At 33.8% G+C, this 18,154-nt stretch overlaps 1 protein-coding gene across 2 annotated transcripts; it reads right to left on the reverse strand.

The window, feature by feature from the left end:
- Window positions 1–680: 680 nt before the first annotated feature.
- On the reverse strand, window positions 681–17,507 carry LOC140051287 (SH2 domain-containing protein 4B-like). 2 transcript variants are annotated; one of them, XM_072096450.1, is made up of 9 exons: window positions 17,302–17,507; window positions 15,141–15,445; window positions 14,295–14,448; window positions 13,461–13,884; window positions 12,633–12,795; window positions 11,459–11,585; window positions 6,400–6,521; window positions 5,624–5,844; window positions 681–4,965 (listed from the first exon to the last, which is right to left on the reverse strand). In XM_072096450.1, the coding sequence occupies exons 2-9, from the start codon at window positions 15,310–15,312 to the stop codon at window positions 4,876–4,878; spliced, it is 1,473 nt and encodes a 490-aa protein (XP_071952551.1). In that variant the 5' UTR covers window positions 15,313–15,445; window positions 17,302–17,507; the 3' UTR covers window positions 681–4,875. The 2 variants fall into 2 exon arrangements, with proteins under 2 accessions (XP_071952551.1, XP_071952552.1); XM_072096451.1 differs by lacking the exon at window positions 17,302–17,507 and adding an exon at window positions 17,106–17,210.
- Between the last annotated feature and the right edge of the window lie 647 nt (window positions 17,508–18,154).

The raw sequence follows: 18,154 nt of genomic DNA on the forward strand, positions 1-18,154 counted from the left end.
TGACTGGTTGTTATTCATTTAGGCAAAAATACTGTTTGTTTGAGAGTTCCTATGTGTGTTAGTGTATCGCAAACTGTAAGGGCTAAACCAATTTTTGTATTCAGCCTTATTTATAGAGGGTAACCCTAAACAGTGTAAGGGGCCTTCTTATGATAACTGTCTGTGTGTGCCGTGGCTGTGTATACTAGTACACCGGGGTAACCCCCTACTTGTCTCGAAAGATGTACACATCAAGTGCACATGAGCCATATTTGTACACTGGACCTACGATGTATAGTCCTAATCCAAGAGGACTTGTTCTACCACCAAAACCATGGAGCGAGTGAGGCTCAAACCCTTGACGATATTATGGTACGGTTCCACTGCCTTAACCACTTGGCCATGCAGCTGACCCCTCTAAGAATACCTCATGAGGGAATGAAATCCACAGTTCACTAGGCCTATAATAGACTTAAATAGGTATAAAAATGCAAACATATTTGCAGTCTTGTTTTCGTCAATATAATTGTGTATGCTTGTGTATTCCCATTTGTATGGTACAAAAAAAAAATACTCAAATACCAACCTTATTATAACCATTTCTTTTAAGGCAATATCAACTGGAATATTTGAAAGAAATATGCTCTCTTATAGAACCAAAAAAAAAAAACTGCTAACAAAATTCATAATAATAATGCTTTATTAATATACATCATACATATTCCAAAAACAATTTAATAAATAAACAATTTGAATAGTATACAAAAATAAATGAAATTTCTTGTAAGGATTTCATTTTATTAATTCGCCTAAATTATATTTTACACCAAATAAAAAGTTGGTTGTACAAGGGTCCTTTGCCAGCAATTGCAACTAAAAAACTTCTTCAATTCACACTGCATTTAGCAACTTTGCACTGAGGGTTTGTGTTACCCGAAAGCTTGCAAATTCTTCCGTTTTACTTTATGGTTTTGTTTTAGCTTTTTGCTCATCTCTATTTGTATCTCCATTTTAGATCTTCACTGACACCCACAGCATTGCATTTTTTTCATTTGCTTTTTGATATATATTTAACAACCTTGTTTAGTTCTGACAATGATTCAGGCCCGATTCAAGGCACTTACTACATAGATATTAAATTATAGTTCACTATAATATCTCTATGCTTACTGTTAACTTCTTAAAGTTAAAACTACTGTATTTATTTTGTTAGTATTATTTATAAATAAGCTTCTCTTGTTTATAATCGTTTTTAAATTGTACATAACGTGTGGATATTTCATAAATTCCTTTACTGTATCATGCTAAACCACTGTGACTGGTGTAGTGAAATAAATGCTACAGTACAACAAAAACTAATCAAAAGGTGCAGTGTTTCGTTTATAATCACAATTTGTTAATGGCATACAAAGAGATACCGAGATTTACAGTTAGTGAATGGAATGGTAGATTAATATTAATAATTGAATAATTTATATTCAATACTGATAGAAATTATTGATTAAATTAAAACAATTTATTATAAATCTGTACAATAGGAGAATAATTAGAAAAATGAAACTATAAAGATAATTATAACATATTATACACCATGATTATTTCATATGAAGAATTGAAATGTGGAATGTTTATTTTATTTTATAATTATATTATTTATAAAACTATGAATTTGATAGAAAGCATATCAAATATAAATCACTATTTTGCTTAGAAACGTACAAAAAATTCATTCAAGGTGGAATATGTGTATACAATAGACACCATTAATCATACTGTTATAAACAACTAATACAAGGCTCTGTCTACACTATCAAACTATGTGACAAAAAAGTGTGATGTGCCCAAATATGGTAGTGATATGCCCAAATATGGTAGTGATATGCCCAAATATGGTAGTGATAAGACATCATTATGTCCATTATATGGAGCGTATCATTTTTGTCACATAAAGTTTGATAGTGTAGACAGAGCTTTAGGTGTTTTAACTAATCCCATTGACCTATATGTTACTCAATTCATATCACTATTAATACCCTATTTGGAAACATCACACTTTTTTGTCAAACTAGTTTGATAGTGTAGACAGAGCTCTAGAATTAAAAAGTACCATTATTATGACCAAGTATATAATCCCTCCATCTAAATTTAGAATTAAAAGAAATTTAAGAAAACTTTGATAAATCCATTGATAGTTTAATATGCCTATAATCACCCCCCCCCCCCCCCCATATTGTTTGCCAAATGTTGTACCCCCTGGGACTATATTTGATCATATACGGTATTTTTTTGTGGACATTTATTGTGTTGTGGTACCAATAAAAGTGAAACAATACTACAGCACCTAACAAACATTTTGATTAAAATTATGCAAATGTTCCTGAAGTAAACATTTAAACCATACCTTTTCAGATTAGCACCCTTTGGAGTTACCATAAATATTAAATTGAGTTGTAAACAAAAGTCTAAATCAGTGTAAGGAATCAAATATAAATCTAAATCTGTTAGAGACCATCGTACGATCAAAACGGTACTGGGTATGATCAACTAGCGTTCGTGTTCCCACCTAATCATCCATTCACAGAAGTACTGATGAAGATATCAATCTGTGGCGACAATAGAATGGACTCAAGACCTGGCTATCTTCGACTTTTAAATAATAGAAAGTTTTGAAAAATTTTGCTAGGCTTGTATGATGTGTTTGTATATTGAAAAATGGTATATCTTTAAATATAAATAGCTTAAACTGTATTAATATACCGTAATATGTAAATCTAAACCTGTTAATTTGCTACACAAGACTAGGTCCACTTGGGGGCTGTGGTAGGCAGAAACCCACACCCCATGGTACTATTAATATACAAAGTTATTATTTTTAAAACTATCTGTATTATGAAAGCTCATCGATTATGATCAAAACTACAGAAAGACTAAACATAGGAGGGAATGCTGTATGAGGAATGCTTTATGTTATTAATTGTTTGTACATTTTGATTGTAATAACGCCTCTTATTTTATATATTTTTTACTATCCAATTCTTCATCTATAAATTTATTTAATTATAATAATTATTAGTTAAAAAATAAATTGTTAATACCAAATATCCGATATAAAAATGAAATTCACATTTTTAAAAATCAAAGCTGCCTTTTTTATTTATTGGTGTATATTTACATCTTTTACATAATAAGTTAGCAAACTCTACTATATGGTGATATATAGAGAATACCCTTTAAATAATGAAGATAAAGCAAGATATAGTCAGGGCTTCCAAGGTTCAAATACCCTTTTCAAACTAAATACCATAGTGATGGTAAATAGGCCTAAACTAGCCTTGCTTGTGACGGTTTCTGCCCCTTTTGAAACAAAAATAAACCTTCTATAAAAATCTTGGATATGGGCTTGGTCCCATCAAATTTAAAATTCACTGTAAGAATTTGAACTGAAAAACCTATCAATAAGTGCTTAACCCTTTCACTGCGGAGCATTATTCCCACCTCTGTGCGTAATGTATATTTAAGAAAAACATATGGTATTTTAATAAATTTTAAAAAAATGCTAATTGAGATAATTGTGTAATTATTTTTGTGGTGTGTGATGGGCAAAGGGTTAGTCTACAGTTAGGTATAAAAAAAAATGTAATTTGCATATTGATCACGTCATTTTCCAACTGGATATTGATAAAGATATGTATAACAAATAAAAATATAAAAAAAAATTGAATTATTTTTATTGTTTTATAAATATTATGCACAAATCAAAGTTTTGGGGCAAAATCGTGAAAATAATGACATTTTCCAAAAATTCACTATAGTACAAAACTAAGTATTGTTTCAGAATTTTTTTTTTGCGTGTTGTGATAAACACAATGTTGCCCTATTGGGGCTGGTAAATTTTGGTTACTTTCAAAATGGCCACCATTACGCTACTCAAAACAACTTTCCAAGATAGAATACTATTATATACACTATACTATATATAATATAACTATAGAGGGCGCATGATTTTCAAGACAATAATACAGCTATAGAGGGCCGTTTTTTTTGCTGGAAAATTTTTTTAATGACTTGCAAAAATATTCAAGTTCATCGAACAAATATAGAGGGTGCTATATATTATAGGCAAATACGATTAAATCATTGTTTTGCCCATACCCGGTATTACCGGGTATACGCACTTCAACGACGTTTGTTTATACCCGGTAGTACCGGGTATACGCAGTGAAAGGGTTAAGCTGTTTGAATTATATTAAAAGCAGAGAGATATACATAGGTTGTGAGGATCAATGTCTATCAAGCATTATGATTACCATAGTGCATCACTTTTTAGTTAGCAATATAGCAATTTGACGACCAAGAAAAAAACGTCGAGAATATCTGGCCTTCTGAATACATTTTAAATAGTACAAGAACAAATTTGGGATCATTGGGTATATTAAAATAACGTCACTTAATTAATCATAGTGATAAGTTTAGTAAAATAAGGAGAAACCAATCACATAGAAAATATGTCACGATCTATTTAAACTATTGTGGTGTATATTGCTAAATGATTGTGGTATAAATTTGTTTTGCTCATTTTTTGAGATTTTTTAGATGAATAAGAGATTGATTGATTGCTGCATGAAAGCTGGGTCAAAGGTTGTATGCAATGACTTGTAAACACTAAACCGTATGCTAATTGGTTGAATTCAGCTGATCATGATATTTGATCATATAAAATGACTTGCTTTATCATGATCAGTGGATACATGACGCGAACTTACCTATTGGGAAAATTCTGGTTGAGGAAGTCCAGCTTGAGGGAAGTTGACTGATGGATATGACTGCTTGTATACAAAAAAAAAGTATACTGTAGGCTTTATATAATGTCATCTGATGTGTTTAAAATTAATTACATCAAAGAAGTACATCATAATCAGGTTTAGATGATGTTTGGCCTTGCGGAAACTTTAATATCTCTTTGCCTAACTCGGAAATCGGTGTCATCTGTGAAAGAAATGAACAATATAGGTATGTTAAGAGTTTATATATTTGGTTTTAATTAGGCCTAAAAGTTGTTTTTTTTTTAGCCCATGCCGGGAACCATGCAGATATTGCAAACAATTTGCTTACACCAGGTCAAGTCAAATGCCTGCTTGCGTAGATGTACAACTATAGCGTTTTAGAAAAATTTCTAGATACCGTAAATCTTCTAATTGTGACCCTGGGTTATTATTATTTGATTGTTTTTTATGGTGGGTTACTATTAGAAGGGAGGTTACTATTAGACTAGTGGGTTACTATTACTAATCTTAAATTAGGCACGTGAAAATAGTAACCCACCAACTTTTTCAGTCAGCAACTCATAGCAAAATAATAAAACAGTACAAATAAACAAATTTATTTTATAAACTTAAAAACACTAAAACCTACCGCACTCCCCCTGAGATCAACATGCATTATTTTGCAAAATATGGCTGCATCATAAATTGTTGTGACTCTAATACTATTAGAGTACTGGGTTGTTTTTATAGATTGACTTATAAGGTGGGTTACTATTAGAAGTGGGGTTACTCTTAGATTGTGGGTTACTATTAGAAGATTTACGGTAAAGGTATTTATTAGGAGTGACTGAATGAGCTAGCCATAGGAACAATCTACTTACTGTATGATATTCAACCAAATCCTTTAACTTCCGATGAATAATCTGGTCTGTACCGAAGAACTGGTAGCCTGCCAGAGATGCGTCAATGAGAAAATGTTTGGTTCTTTCTTTGTTCTTTACTGATAATGTGTAACCCCAGATTCGTTCACTAAGCCTCACCAGATAGGTACCTTCATCCTTGTTTATTAACAGCGATTCAACCTCTATCCTTGACATTGGACCTAATAAAACCAAAAGTTGGAATTTACTTGATTATATTATGATCATGAATATGAATTGATCATGGTATCTTGATTTATTATACTGTACAATATACCAGACTGTGTGAAAACCAAAAACTCTGTCAAAATTGACTTTTCTTCAGGTCCATTAAGATCACATTTGGAATACCATAATTCTGGAAAACCAGACACATTAGAAGTGGTGTAGTGGAGAGACCTGAGGCTCCTGGTTTAGGACCCTGAGTTGTCTTCCAATGCTGGAGGTCTTGGGCAATTTTCAACGTATTTTGTTGCCTGTTGCTTCATCCGGGACCTACTCAAAGGCCCGGGGCCTTTGGGTTTAGCAAGTGAATGCTCATAGCCGCTACGCCACGTCATATTGGCCAGCCCATGGGTTTCCAATATTGGGATTTTTGGCTCTATGATAAAATACAAAATTCTCTCAGATTTTTTTCCCAAACACATCCAACAACTCGTCAAATGCAGGAGGGATAAACTATATCATGCTTTAAGTGTCCATCAGTTGAGGCTTAGGGAGTGGAGCACTGTACTTACCATGCATCCAAGTATCTGGTCTATTAGTGATAAGATCAAAGCCAGCCTTCTTAGGCAGCTCAACATCTCTATACCAATCAATTGCCTCCATTCTATTCTTCGGTTTAGGCCCACGATCTCTTCTGTATATTAAAAAAACAGAGAAACATAAAATATTATTTTAGTCATACTACACATGGGTTGATGTTTCCCTTCAAATTCCAGGATTTTATGATAGAAAATTAACCACATACTGTACTGTGCTATTGATGTAATTGATCAATAGAGGGTGCTATTATATTTTTAAAATAATTCGGATAAAGGGAACTTAGACAACCTCAGAAATTAATGCAACTCTACAGAATCCAAACTAACAGGATATCTTCAATACCCAATAAAGTGTCTCTTTGGCATGGCCCGTCCAGTGTCAACATTTTAGCAAGGACTTTAGCTATACTGGATGCATTGCTAAATTGATCCTACCTTTGAATCAATGAAAACTAGCGGCCTATGTTATCGCAAACCCTGTCACGAATGGTTCCCCTTTTGATGAGAACTAGTACAAATATTGCGCCTTCTCTGGCGTGGCCTTTTTCCCCTTTGCAAAAAAACCGTATACGAACGTATACGATTTACTAGTCTGGGCTCCAGACGGAGTTTTTTCTTATTATTAGTAAAAATATAAATATTTTTGCACATATGGCGTTTCATACGTGTATTACTTGAGTTTGGATACTCCGTCTGGGGAAACACGCAAAAGTCACGTGGTTTGACACCAAGAATTCTTGGTGCATAGATTATCCGGTTGACTAGTTTCAGCTGCATGCGATTGGCTACTCACTCGTACACCATTTTAATATTCATATTTCAGAATTTCAAAGACTCAACAACTAAGATGGTACGCATGCGCTATGTTACGTTTAGACAGTGTACTTGGGTACAGGATTTTATATGGATCATTTAATATTACGCGGAGATAATTTGATTTAATTCCCACCCAGACCCTGTCCTGTTCTGTGTAGTGTGGTGTAGCCCTGTGTTGTGTGTGAATCCTGTTGTGTGCCGGTGGTGGTATTATGTAGGCCTACCTTATTGGCGTTTTATTTGGCAGGGGCGGATTGCTATAAGCGGTCTATAACCGGTCTTAGCGCTTAGCCGGCTATAATTCGTGACGTAGCAAGTAGTCTTATATTATAGACCATTGCTATACCGCGGTCTAACCTGTAAACGGTCTTTAAAATTAAAGCCTACTCGAAGGAGTCTTAAAACAGTCTTAAACCTCTCTTTTTGTTGCTTTTACGTATTATTTATCGTCAAAGACAACCAATTGAACGAGTTTTAAGTGTTAAATCAAATAATAACGGTGATTTTATTGTTATAGGCCTAGAATGGATTTCTCGCGTAGATGTACGTACTGTTATGATTGTGAATTGAACAAGCGTGACGAACATTACCTTATTTGGTATTCTACGCGCAAAGTACGCCCTCAATTTGTTACTTTACGCGGTCTTATCTAAGACTGGTTTATAGCAATGGTCTATCAGGAGTGGCTTTAATAAGACCGTCTATCTGATAAAGCCGGCTTTAATCGGGGAGTTAAGACCATCAGTTAAGACTGTTTTATAGCAATCCACCCTAGACTAAGGACTAAACAATTAATAAACAAAACTTGGCAACACGATTTCATATTTCAACACGAGCCTCGAACTCGATCGTACATTCAGCACTGTACGTAGGCCTACTCGATCTTTTTCATTTTGAAACAAAATGATCATTGGTTGATTCGAAATCCATATTTACATACCGCCCGCCCCATATAGCCAAATACGGTATGATAACCTACGTCATTCTTATCGGATGTTTGCGGTCTGCAAATCGATTTCTATACGTGTTTCACAAGTCTGTATTTTCAGACAAAAATCGCGGTCGAAATAAAAACAAATAAATAAAATAAAAAAACAATACAGACTTGGGGCAAGTCTAACGATTTACATACGTTTCGTATATGTTTCGTATAGGAAGTCCACTTCGTATACGTCAATTCGGAAGTTCCTGCCCGCATAATAAACATATACGAACCGTATACGATCATTTATAAACAATTTCCTAATTATACGATCCGTATATGATCCGTACACGACGACGCGTGTATACAAACTGCATCGTATTACCAAGCGAAAAGGGACTGTCCCTCTTTTTACAAGACGACGATAGCATACGTTTACGATCGCAGGAGCATCTTGACTTCAATAATTAGTGTACAATTTGGTTTTTTTTCAGTCGGTATATGTACATTAAATTCCCTATGATGATTTAGTTCATAGTTTTCGCGAATGAAAATTTGGTGCTGTATTTTACTAGACGTTGTTTTTCTAGCAAGCATAAAAACCCACCCAGGCTGTTCTGCCTTGTTTATCCCCTCTGCTATTTCTTTACCTTTTGTATGTTCCATTAATAAGTGAATCACACAAAATGTGCTGTTATTAATTTGAAAGTGCTTTAAATAATATTAATGTACTTGGAAATAAATAAGTATATATTAAATTGGGCCCGCAGTATATTAAATTTAAAACGAGTAAGTAAAATCCACAAATTACGATTTAATAAAAATGTAGAATACATGTGGCTCCCTATTATATATATGGAATGATCCAAATAAATTCGCCCAAAGCGTGCCTGTGTTTATGTGCGCTGCATGCATGCATCACATGGATGGATCAGATTTCATTCATTTTCAATCATCATTGTTTTTTTTTTGGCTACGGGTTTTGTTGACTCACCATAAAAAAAAAATAAAAAATGGGATGTAGGCCTAGTTACAGTAGGCCCAGGTAGATAGTAAATTCGATGACTTCTAGCTAGCTAGGCTATAGGCATATTGTAATTGTATATATCAAATATGCAGTATATAGCTACTGCAGCAGCTCCAGTAAACTAAGAGTTAACTAGGCCTGGGGAAAATACGCCAAGGAAAAGAGTCTGTGGTACACTCATTGTGAAAATAAGCTAGCTAGCTTTCCCCCATATATTAGATTTGGTTATATTGTATTATTTTAATAACCTACTCTAGCTAGTAGTATATCAACAACGGTGAAATGGAAATACGATGCATTATGGATATCATCGTTGCAGAGTTAGGGGGTGATAACAAAACATTCAACAGCCAGAAATACAAAAAAGAAGCTCCGACGTTTTTATTTAGAGCATTTTACTATTTTAGGCATACAGAACTAATTGCTGTAAATTTCCTAGAGTTGTCACTGATAAATAAAATTTAACATAACCTACATATAACTTATAAAAATCCAAATGATAAATTGTACGCGAACGCAGTAAAACCAACCAGTTAAATGTTTGTTAAATAATTATTTTACATCTCCCTGGTAAAATGGTACCCTACGCCCCCATTTTTATGCCTCCATCATTGATAAGCCCCCTCTGTACACACGCCTGCCGGCTATTTGTTTATCATTTTAATGAATGTAGTACGAGTCTAACTCCAAATAAAGATATAGAACACATTTTAAGAATTCAAAGTGTTGATCTTTTTTAAGAATCTGATATATACCATGAATCATCTTTTTACATAATCAGGACTGTACATAATATACAGCATAAGCATGTACAATCTAATTTAATTGTCACACAATTGAATTAACAAAGGACAAGGATTTCAAATAAACTGTTACAAATAAACAATTATTCATGAAATAGTTGGGGTATTGTTGGGTCCATGGGAAATCAACAATGTTTAGTAGACTTATTTAATTTGTTATTTAAAGTTGAGGGTAGTTATTTTTAAAACAATTATTGGAATACCATGAAAATAAAGAAAGATATGTTTTATGATTTCTTAATCACCAAGCAGAAATAATGAAAGCAATTCAATCTGTTCGCTACCGGGAATAAATTGATATTCGATATAATTGTATTTACTATCACCACTAATTGTGTTTTTTTTTTTATTCATATATAATTCATAATTCATAAAATTTATATATATTCAAAATCCGAATGTATTCATCGTTAAATAATAATTATTACAATGACCTTACTTCTGTTTTGGGTCATGGTTTTCCTCTTCGGCATTGCCGCATTATTGTTACTCCATCTCCATTGCTACAACACACGTCGCGGAATAATATCGCTTAACTTAACGATGTAATTTGACCACCCCCAAAGCTCGCACGTGGCGTGACGAATTGAGAACGACGAACCCGATGATTCACCCGATGATATGCATGATTGGCCACCAGGGAGCCGAGTCGACCACGAGTTGGAACTGTAGGCAACCGAGCGACGCTCGGTCGTCGTCGGCGGCTGCACTTACTGACCTGTCATATTTTATAAAGGAAAACTGCAAACAACATCGTCGATTTGTGTAAATGGCCCCTTGTTTTTTCTAGGCCTACCTAGTAGTATACCTGTTTAGCGTACTTTATTTACTTGCGAAAAAACGTTGTTTGAATTTTATCGGTAGCCTAGGCTATCTAATAAATATAAAAATAATTATGATCTTATGTTCTAGCTCCTACTACTTATTAATAATTAATACTACTAGACTAGGCCTATCTAATGGCTGGTGCTAGCTAGAGGCCTAGCCATAGGCCAGAGCCTACGTACGTATTTGTTGTAATGACAATTTAAATGTTTTATTTAGCTCTATTCTACTCATTACTGCTATTATAATTTATAAAATGGCCTAGTTTGTTCGTATATGATTCGTATACGTCCCGTATACGATATTCTTATCATGAGTAAACAACGTATACGTTACGTATGCTAAACGTATACGACGCCAACTCTTTGTGGAGCAACAGAGTGGAAATAATGTAAACAGTGAAATCGTATACGATCCGTATACGTCATATACGTTTTCAGCGTATACGGATCGTATACGGCTTTTTTGCAAAGGGTCCTGTCGTCTTGTCCATATTATTTTTGGTAGCACAAGTGCCTCATGTCTCGAAGTGGCTGCTGCACCTCCATGTATGGTTTGTATACAAGTGACACCCCCACCACCCCGGGCGGGATAGGGGTGTCCCAAAGGTTATTATTATCCTATGTAATTCATACTTACGTGTGATTCATCATGTCCGACACATTAAAATGTTCAAAATCTCTGGATATACGTGACCTTCGGACGGTGTCTCGAGCAGCCTGGGCCCAACTGCTTCTGTCTTGATCAGCGACCTTTGACTTCCTCACTGTTTGAAAGAAAACAACTTAGTTAATAATAATTTAGTTTACAAAGAAAGTTATCATTTGCCACCTTATTTATGAATACGAGAATTCAATTTTTGGTTTGGACCAACAATTTTTCAATGAAACCAGAATTCTAAAAACAACAAAACCGTTTTAATTTAGAATGATTTCTTGAAGTCCTGGATTAAATTTGACTGAGATATTGAATGAGGCCGTGCCAACTTGTCTTGTCTTTATTTCATAATAATACTTTGTAAGCATGGATACTAGATCATTTTGCTTTATTTTTCCTTTTTTTTCTTTGTAAGAATGTATAGCAGTGAATGTAATATAGTGAAATTCACTAATATTAAGCCATTACTGTTCTAAAAATAATCTTCATTCTCCCTTAAAACTCGTTCTCATCATATCCTATAAAAGTGTATATAAACATATGGTTCCTGGACAGACAGGATTGAAATGACATTAGATCTACTGTTGTCAGTATAGAAATGACTCAAAGACTGCACAAACAAGATAATATTCGGATTTTCATTGCTAAAACAGAAAATAAATTTCCTGTCTGACAGTTGTGCACTGAACCGTGAAGACTAAGTCTGCTATAATTAATATGTCATTGTTATTTGTTTTCTATTTTCAGCATACACTAGGCCCTATTATTTTTGTTTAATAACACCCCTCAGTGGTGGATCCAGGATTTTGAAATAGGAGGGGGTAGGGTAGGGCCTAAAAATGGTGAAATGAAGGGCTGAGCTTAATTTGATGTCCTATCTTTTGCATTGCAATTTGGGAAATTTAGTTGGTTAGACAGCTAGATAAGATATTTTAGTGTTTTTAAATACTAAAGTGTATGGAGGAATATTATACAACACTGACATGTTTTAATGTAAGGTGTACCATATCAGTTACTGATGTAATTTGGGATTGGATCCAATCCAATACTATGATGACATCACAAAAGGAAACATTAATCACATGATTTGATGAATGTAACAAGCATAACAATCAATTTCTTTATATTAATCATAAACAATCAAATTATCACTTACGTTGAACATTCCAAATTTGTTCAATTCTGTCTCGGTTCTTTTCCGCCTCCAACTTACTCTCTCTCCGTTTTTTCTGCAATGTTGAAAATATTTCTTGCGTTCGTTCTTTTTCCTCAATTTCGTACTTGGCATCCCGCTGTTTGTTTTCCTTCTTTTCTCTTTCCTACAAAGAGAAAATAGTTTGTTAAATTGTTAAAGGCATATTTAGCACGTATACTAAAGAACAGTGTTTCTTGTTCTTATGATGGGAAGTAAAGCTGTTGGTCCTGTCTACTATAGTGCATGTTAAACACCTTGGTATATTATTCCAAAAATGTAGGAGTTTTATCTTCTGATCTTAGTAGGAGCTGCACTGCTGGCTGCCGTTGGTCTGTAGATGGCTTAATCTAAATTTCTTCAGTTTGCAGTTAAGCTTGATGATGATACAAGTAAGTACATGGCATTTCCTGATTATTTGGGATGTTTTGTAATTCAATGGTGTCTAAAAGGTATGGCCAATCATCATTCTTTTTTTGTCTTGTGTAAGTTCATCTCACGTTTATTTAAATTCTCATTCGTGAATAAATCATCATTCCTGGCGTTTTTACTTTACAACTTTAATTAGTCTTGTTTATTTTATTTTATTTATATGTGATTTTTACTTTTTATGGACCAGAGATTCCGAAATAAAAGATTTAATGAAAATTATATTAAATATAATACTATACACTTCTCTCAGCGAGGTTAGTAGGCATGTGACAAATAATGGGTAGAACAAACAATATCAACCTCACTGAGCAAGAGAAGAGTATACTGAAAATGACAAATTGAAAGGAACTGTTGACATACGATTTGTAACTGTAGCTGTCTCTCCTGCTCTTTGATTTCCTTTGCTTGTTTTTCCTTCTGTAACCTTTCTTCTTCTAGTTTCTTCAGCAGGGCTTCCTGTTCCTTTTCATGTCTTTGTTTATCTTGTTCCTCTTTCTCTCGTTTTAGACGTAACTCCTGCCTTTTTTGTTCTAACTGTTTAACCCTTTCCCTTTCCTTCCTTTCTTTTTCTTCCTTTGCTTTCCTTTGTCTTTCAACCTCCTCTTCTTCTCTTCTCCTCCTTTCTTCTTCCCTTTTTCTTCGGTCTTCCTCTTCTTTTATTTTCCTTGCCTTTTCTTCTAATGCAGCTTTCTCTCTTGCTATTTTCTCTCTTTCTTCTTTCAACTCCTTTTGTTTTTTTCTCTCTTCTTCATCTATTCTTTTTCGCTCCTCAATTTCTTTGAGTCTAAAAATTATAAATAAAAACTCAGTATTTAATAGTTTTCAAATGGCCAAGCATAAAACCCTTAACTGCACAAAGGGAACATGTTCTGTAAAAAGAGCTTTGTACACCAGTACAGTTAAAAAAAGATTAGAGAGTTGTCTAATGTTGTGATTGTTGTCAGGGGAAGGAAGGGGGTAATTCCCTATTCTCTCCAGTTGTCTACTATACAGTATATACTGTGATTATATCACTGATAGTAGATATAGAATATAGGTAAATTTCTTATCTTTTTATACAACTGCCTACTTTGTTTTTATTACATCTGCTAGTATGTTATGTTACCTTTCATAGGAAGTGATTAAATATTATAATTAGTATAATTTACTTCATAATGCCTCCAATCAAAACTAAATTATGACAGTTATAGAAACCTTTTGAGTTCTGCTTCTTTGTGAGCTTCTTTCCTAGCAACTTCTAAACTCTCTTCTTCAAGAATCTGTTCAATGGATTTATCATCTTTATGTTCACCCATGACCCATACCCATGGGTTACCTCCGATATCTAGTTTAAAATTTACATTTCTTCCTATAAAAATAAAACAATTTGCAAGTCGTGAAGCATTAACACATTTTTAAATTTAATTTCAAAAGAAAAGTTTAATACTGTAGGAGGGATGTACAGTGGTCCAGTTTTCACAAGAAATGGAACAATTCTGTTCAAGCCACTGGGTTGTCAAAGGCCTCTGCGAAAAAGTAGTCAGGTTGAAATCTTACCAACTGCACTGGTGGCTACGATCCTGCGTAGGGTAATGGTTTAATTGTGACAAGTCTGTTTCGGGAGTTTGGAGTAAAAGAGTGTATATACTGTACATTTATAAAACACGACCGTCAGATATAGGTCAGTTCTGAGAAGTCCATAGTTCAACATCAATTTATCATTCATCACAAATTGACATACTAAACACTATAATTTTTTATTATGCTATAGCAAAAATGATTCACTGTATAGCCACCATCTTTTTTCACCTTCTACTCTAGGGAGTCACCAGACATGTTATTACATTAGGTTGAACTACCTAACTACTGAAAAAAGTCTTCCTGGTTTTTATTGCAGAATTTGGCCAAATTTTGTATTTGACCATTATAAGGGAAATTCATTCTTTTAGTATTAATTTCTATTACAAATATTTGATTTATGTACAATTAACCAGATGTTATATTTAAAATTCATGCCTGTACCTGAGCTTTAAATACATTTACTGTAATTACAGTACTCACCATTTTTCTTTCCAGATATAATTTTTTGCTTTTCAACTTTAACGTTCCATTCCTTCCATCTACGGACCTGCTCCTCCCGCATCTTGAAAAACAAAATCTGTTTCTGTTCATCGGATAACTCGGCTAGGAGCTCAGGCTCAATGTACATGTCCTTTAAAATCTGTTGTAGCATATTGACTTTTTTTCTTGAACCGTTTAATAAATTAAATATTATTTAATATCTAGTGATGTAATAAATATTTTTAGACATTCAACCAGCCTCATCAGCTTCACAGTCGTTTGGTCTGCTACAATATTCACAATTTCTGTTGAGCAAAAATAATATGATTGTCAATAATTTCAATCTTGTAGTAAAATAGATTATATGAAATAGACAAGTATTCTTACGAACCATACATTTGTGAACAAGAATGTGTTTGTGAAATTGGTAGGTCTAAGTGTATTGTAAACAGTAATATTTGTTTGCAAAAAGATATATCAGACATAATAAATATTATTCATCTGATTATGGATGTAGAATTTTCAGAGAAAGACAGGACTCACTGGTCTGTAAAACAATCAGACCTTTGAGAAAAAAACCTACAGTAGGAAAATTATCAGCATTTTGTGACCATGAAAACCACAGATAAAAATTGAATAATGTTGGGACAGCCATATCTAGCTCATTCTAAGGTTCAAAAGAACAGATCATACTGTGCATAGTTTATACTAATTATATGCAACGTAAATATCACTCACTGTGTAAACAATATTTTCATTGTGATGCACAAGAGTTAGTTAGTAGTGAAACTTTGATAACAAAAAATGACAATGCATTACTACATTCTATCAAATAAAAGACTTGAAAGAGTCATGAGTTACAACCCTGCACTAGGTCAGGATTGAACCCGGGACCTTGGGATTGGAAGGCAAGCACGTTAACCACCAAGCTACAGCTCCACTACATTTTTTAGTACATGATTAAAAAGACGAAATAGTTGAGATAACTTAAATTAATCTCTAATAATTGTACTACTTCACATCACATGTTGTACTGTATCTTGGCATAGGGTATACATTTAGAATAAATACTACAACTTTCCTCTTCCCAGATGTATACCAATTTTTGTTGGGGTGTGGGGGGGGGGGGATCAGGGTAATGTAAAAGACATAAATTATGTTAAGTTAAGTATGCATTTCATAATGTTTAGGCTCTGCCCAACACACACCCACCTGCCTTCCTTCAACCTATTTCATTACATGAAATTGCCATGTATTGTATACACGTACTTGTATTTTTATCATGCGATGTTTGCTACAGTATTTACACAGTTAAAAAAATGTTTATCATAACAAATGCTTAGGCAGTCTTATACAAATATAGGTATCAAATGCGGAAGTATAAAGGCTAAACTTGTTTATTGACAATTTCTAGATGTTTTGACGTTAGCCATATTCAACTGGGCTGTTCTAAGCAGATCTAGCTATCCTCACACTCATCGCGGCGACTGTTTACGTGCGAGCAGAGAGTAGCTCACTGTGAAGCGTTTGTGAGTGACCAATCAAATAAACATATTATGATCTACTGTCTCGTGCTACGCTATCATTTCGAACGCTGTAGAAAAATAGTTAAAAGAGTTTGTAGGGCCAGAGGTATACAACAAATAAGGTTAGGGATACATGGGTAACGGCTACATGTTAAATTGTATATCTTAAAATTTAACAGAAAAACAATTTATCAATATGGTCTATCTGTACATCTCAAAGTACAGTAGTAGGCTTACCTTACAATTAATACCATCCAGAACATACCAATTAAAGCATGGAAAAGCTCAGACAAATAATAATATTCCAAATAATTCCTTCATGCTCAGACAGAGACAGTCAACAAGATTTTCTGAGTAATAAAGAGGTGGGCTGGGGACCACCAAACAAAAAAGAACGAATTTAGTAATTTTAAATACAATAGCTGGCAGACCACCGTACCTTGACCATTAACAGAATTTCCCTATAAACAAGCCTAAAATTAATCAATGCAGCCTGCATGTATCACCATAACGAACAGGTTTGCCAGCACAACCAGTATAGGAAGTCACATCAACATACACCACCACCACCAGGCCTTCGTTGAGGAAGTAGAAGGGGTTAGCTCTTTTTAAACGAACCCTATACGGTAACATACCTTTTGGAACGGAATTCCTTTATACGTACTAAAATTATCTTCGTATGTCATGATTGTGTATGATCGTTAATCCGTGGTACATTTTGTGTGCTTTGTATTCATGACTCGATCTACAAATTGTATGCTTCTTAGCACGGGCCTAGAAATAGAACTACAGTACTATCACAATTGTCCATAATCTTAGCCTGGTACAAAGCTATCAAGCGGAACGGAAGTGGTGTATAGTAGGTGTGGTGATTCGTGACGGATCGAAATTCACCTGTTGTTAGCTCAGCAGTTCGGTCGGCTTCGTCACAATATAAGTTCATGGTTAATAAAACATTGAACTATATTCATTTATGTAAATATTAATTAATTGATAAGCGTAGTAGTACCTAATGCAAAATTCAGTTTTAATATCTAAATTAGATATTCAGTTATTACATACATTGTTAGAAATGAAATATTTAATTTCAATATTTAAATTCCGTAATGGAATTCAATGACATAATCTGGTATAATTTCTGACAAATAATTATATTAGTATACATATTGATACATTTCTGATCAACTAAAAGGTCTACATAGCAATGAATTAATGACTTTTTCAAAAAAAAATAAAACAATATCAATTCATATCATACATAAGGCCCAAGCGCATTGTTTAATTTCAACGTTCAGATTGTAAATTATACATTGATTTATATTAGTGTAGGCCTACATAGGCCTAATTACAAATAAATACGAAACATAACATATCGTAACACAATTTACGATTAAAATGTTCTGTTTTAAAAAAAAATGTGTAACACTAAGTTTTAATGTCACTTGGTATTGGTTTGAGAACATAAATTTTTATGAAATAATCTTGAGA

The sequence above is a fragment of the Antedon mediterranea genome, chromosome 6 (genome assembly GCF_964355755.1).
Source record: "Antedon mediterranea chromosome 6, ecAntMedi1.1, whole genome shotgun sequence".
Classification (NCBI taxonomy): Eukaryota; Metazoa; Echinodermata; class Crinoidea; order Comatulida; family Antedonidae; genus Antedon; species Antedon mediterranea.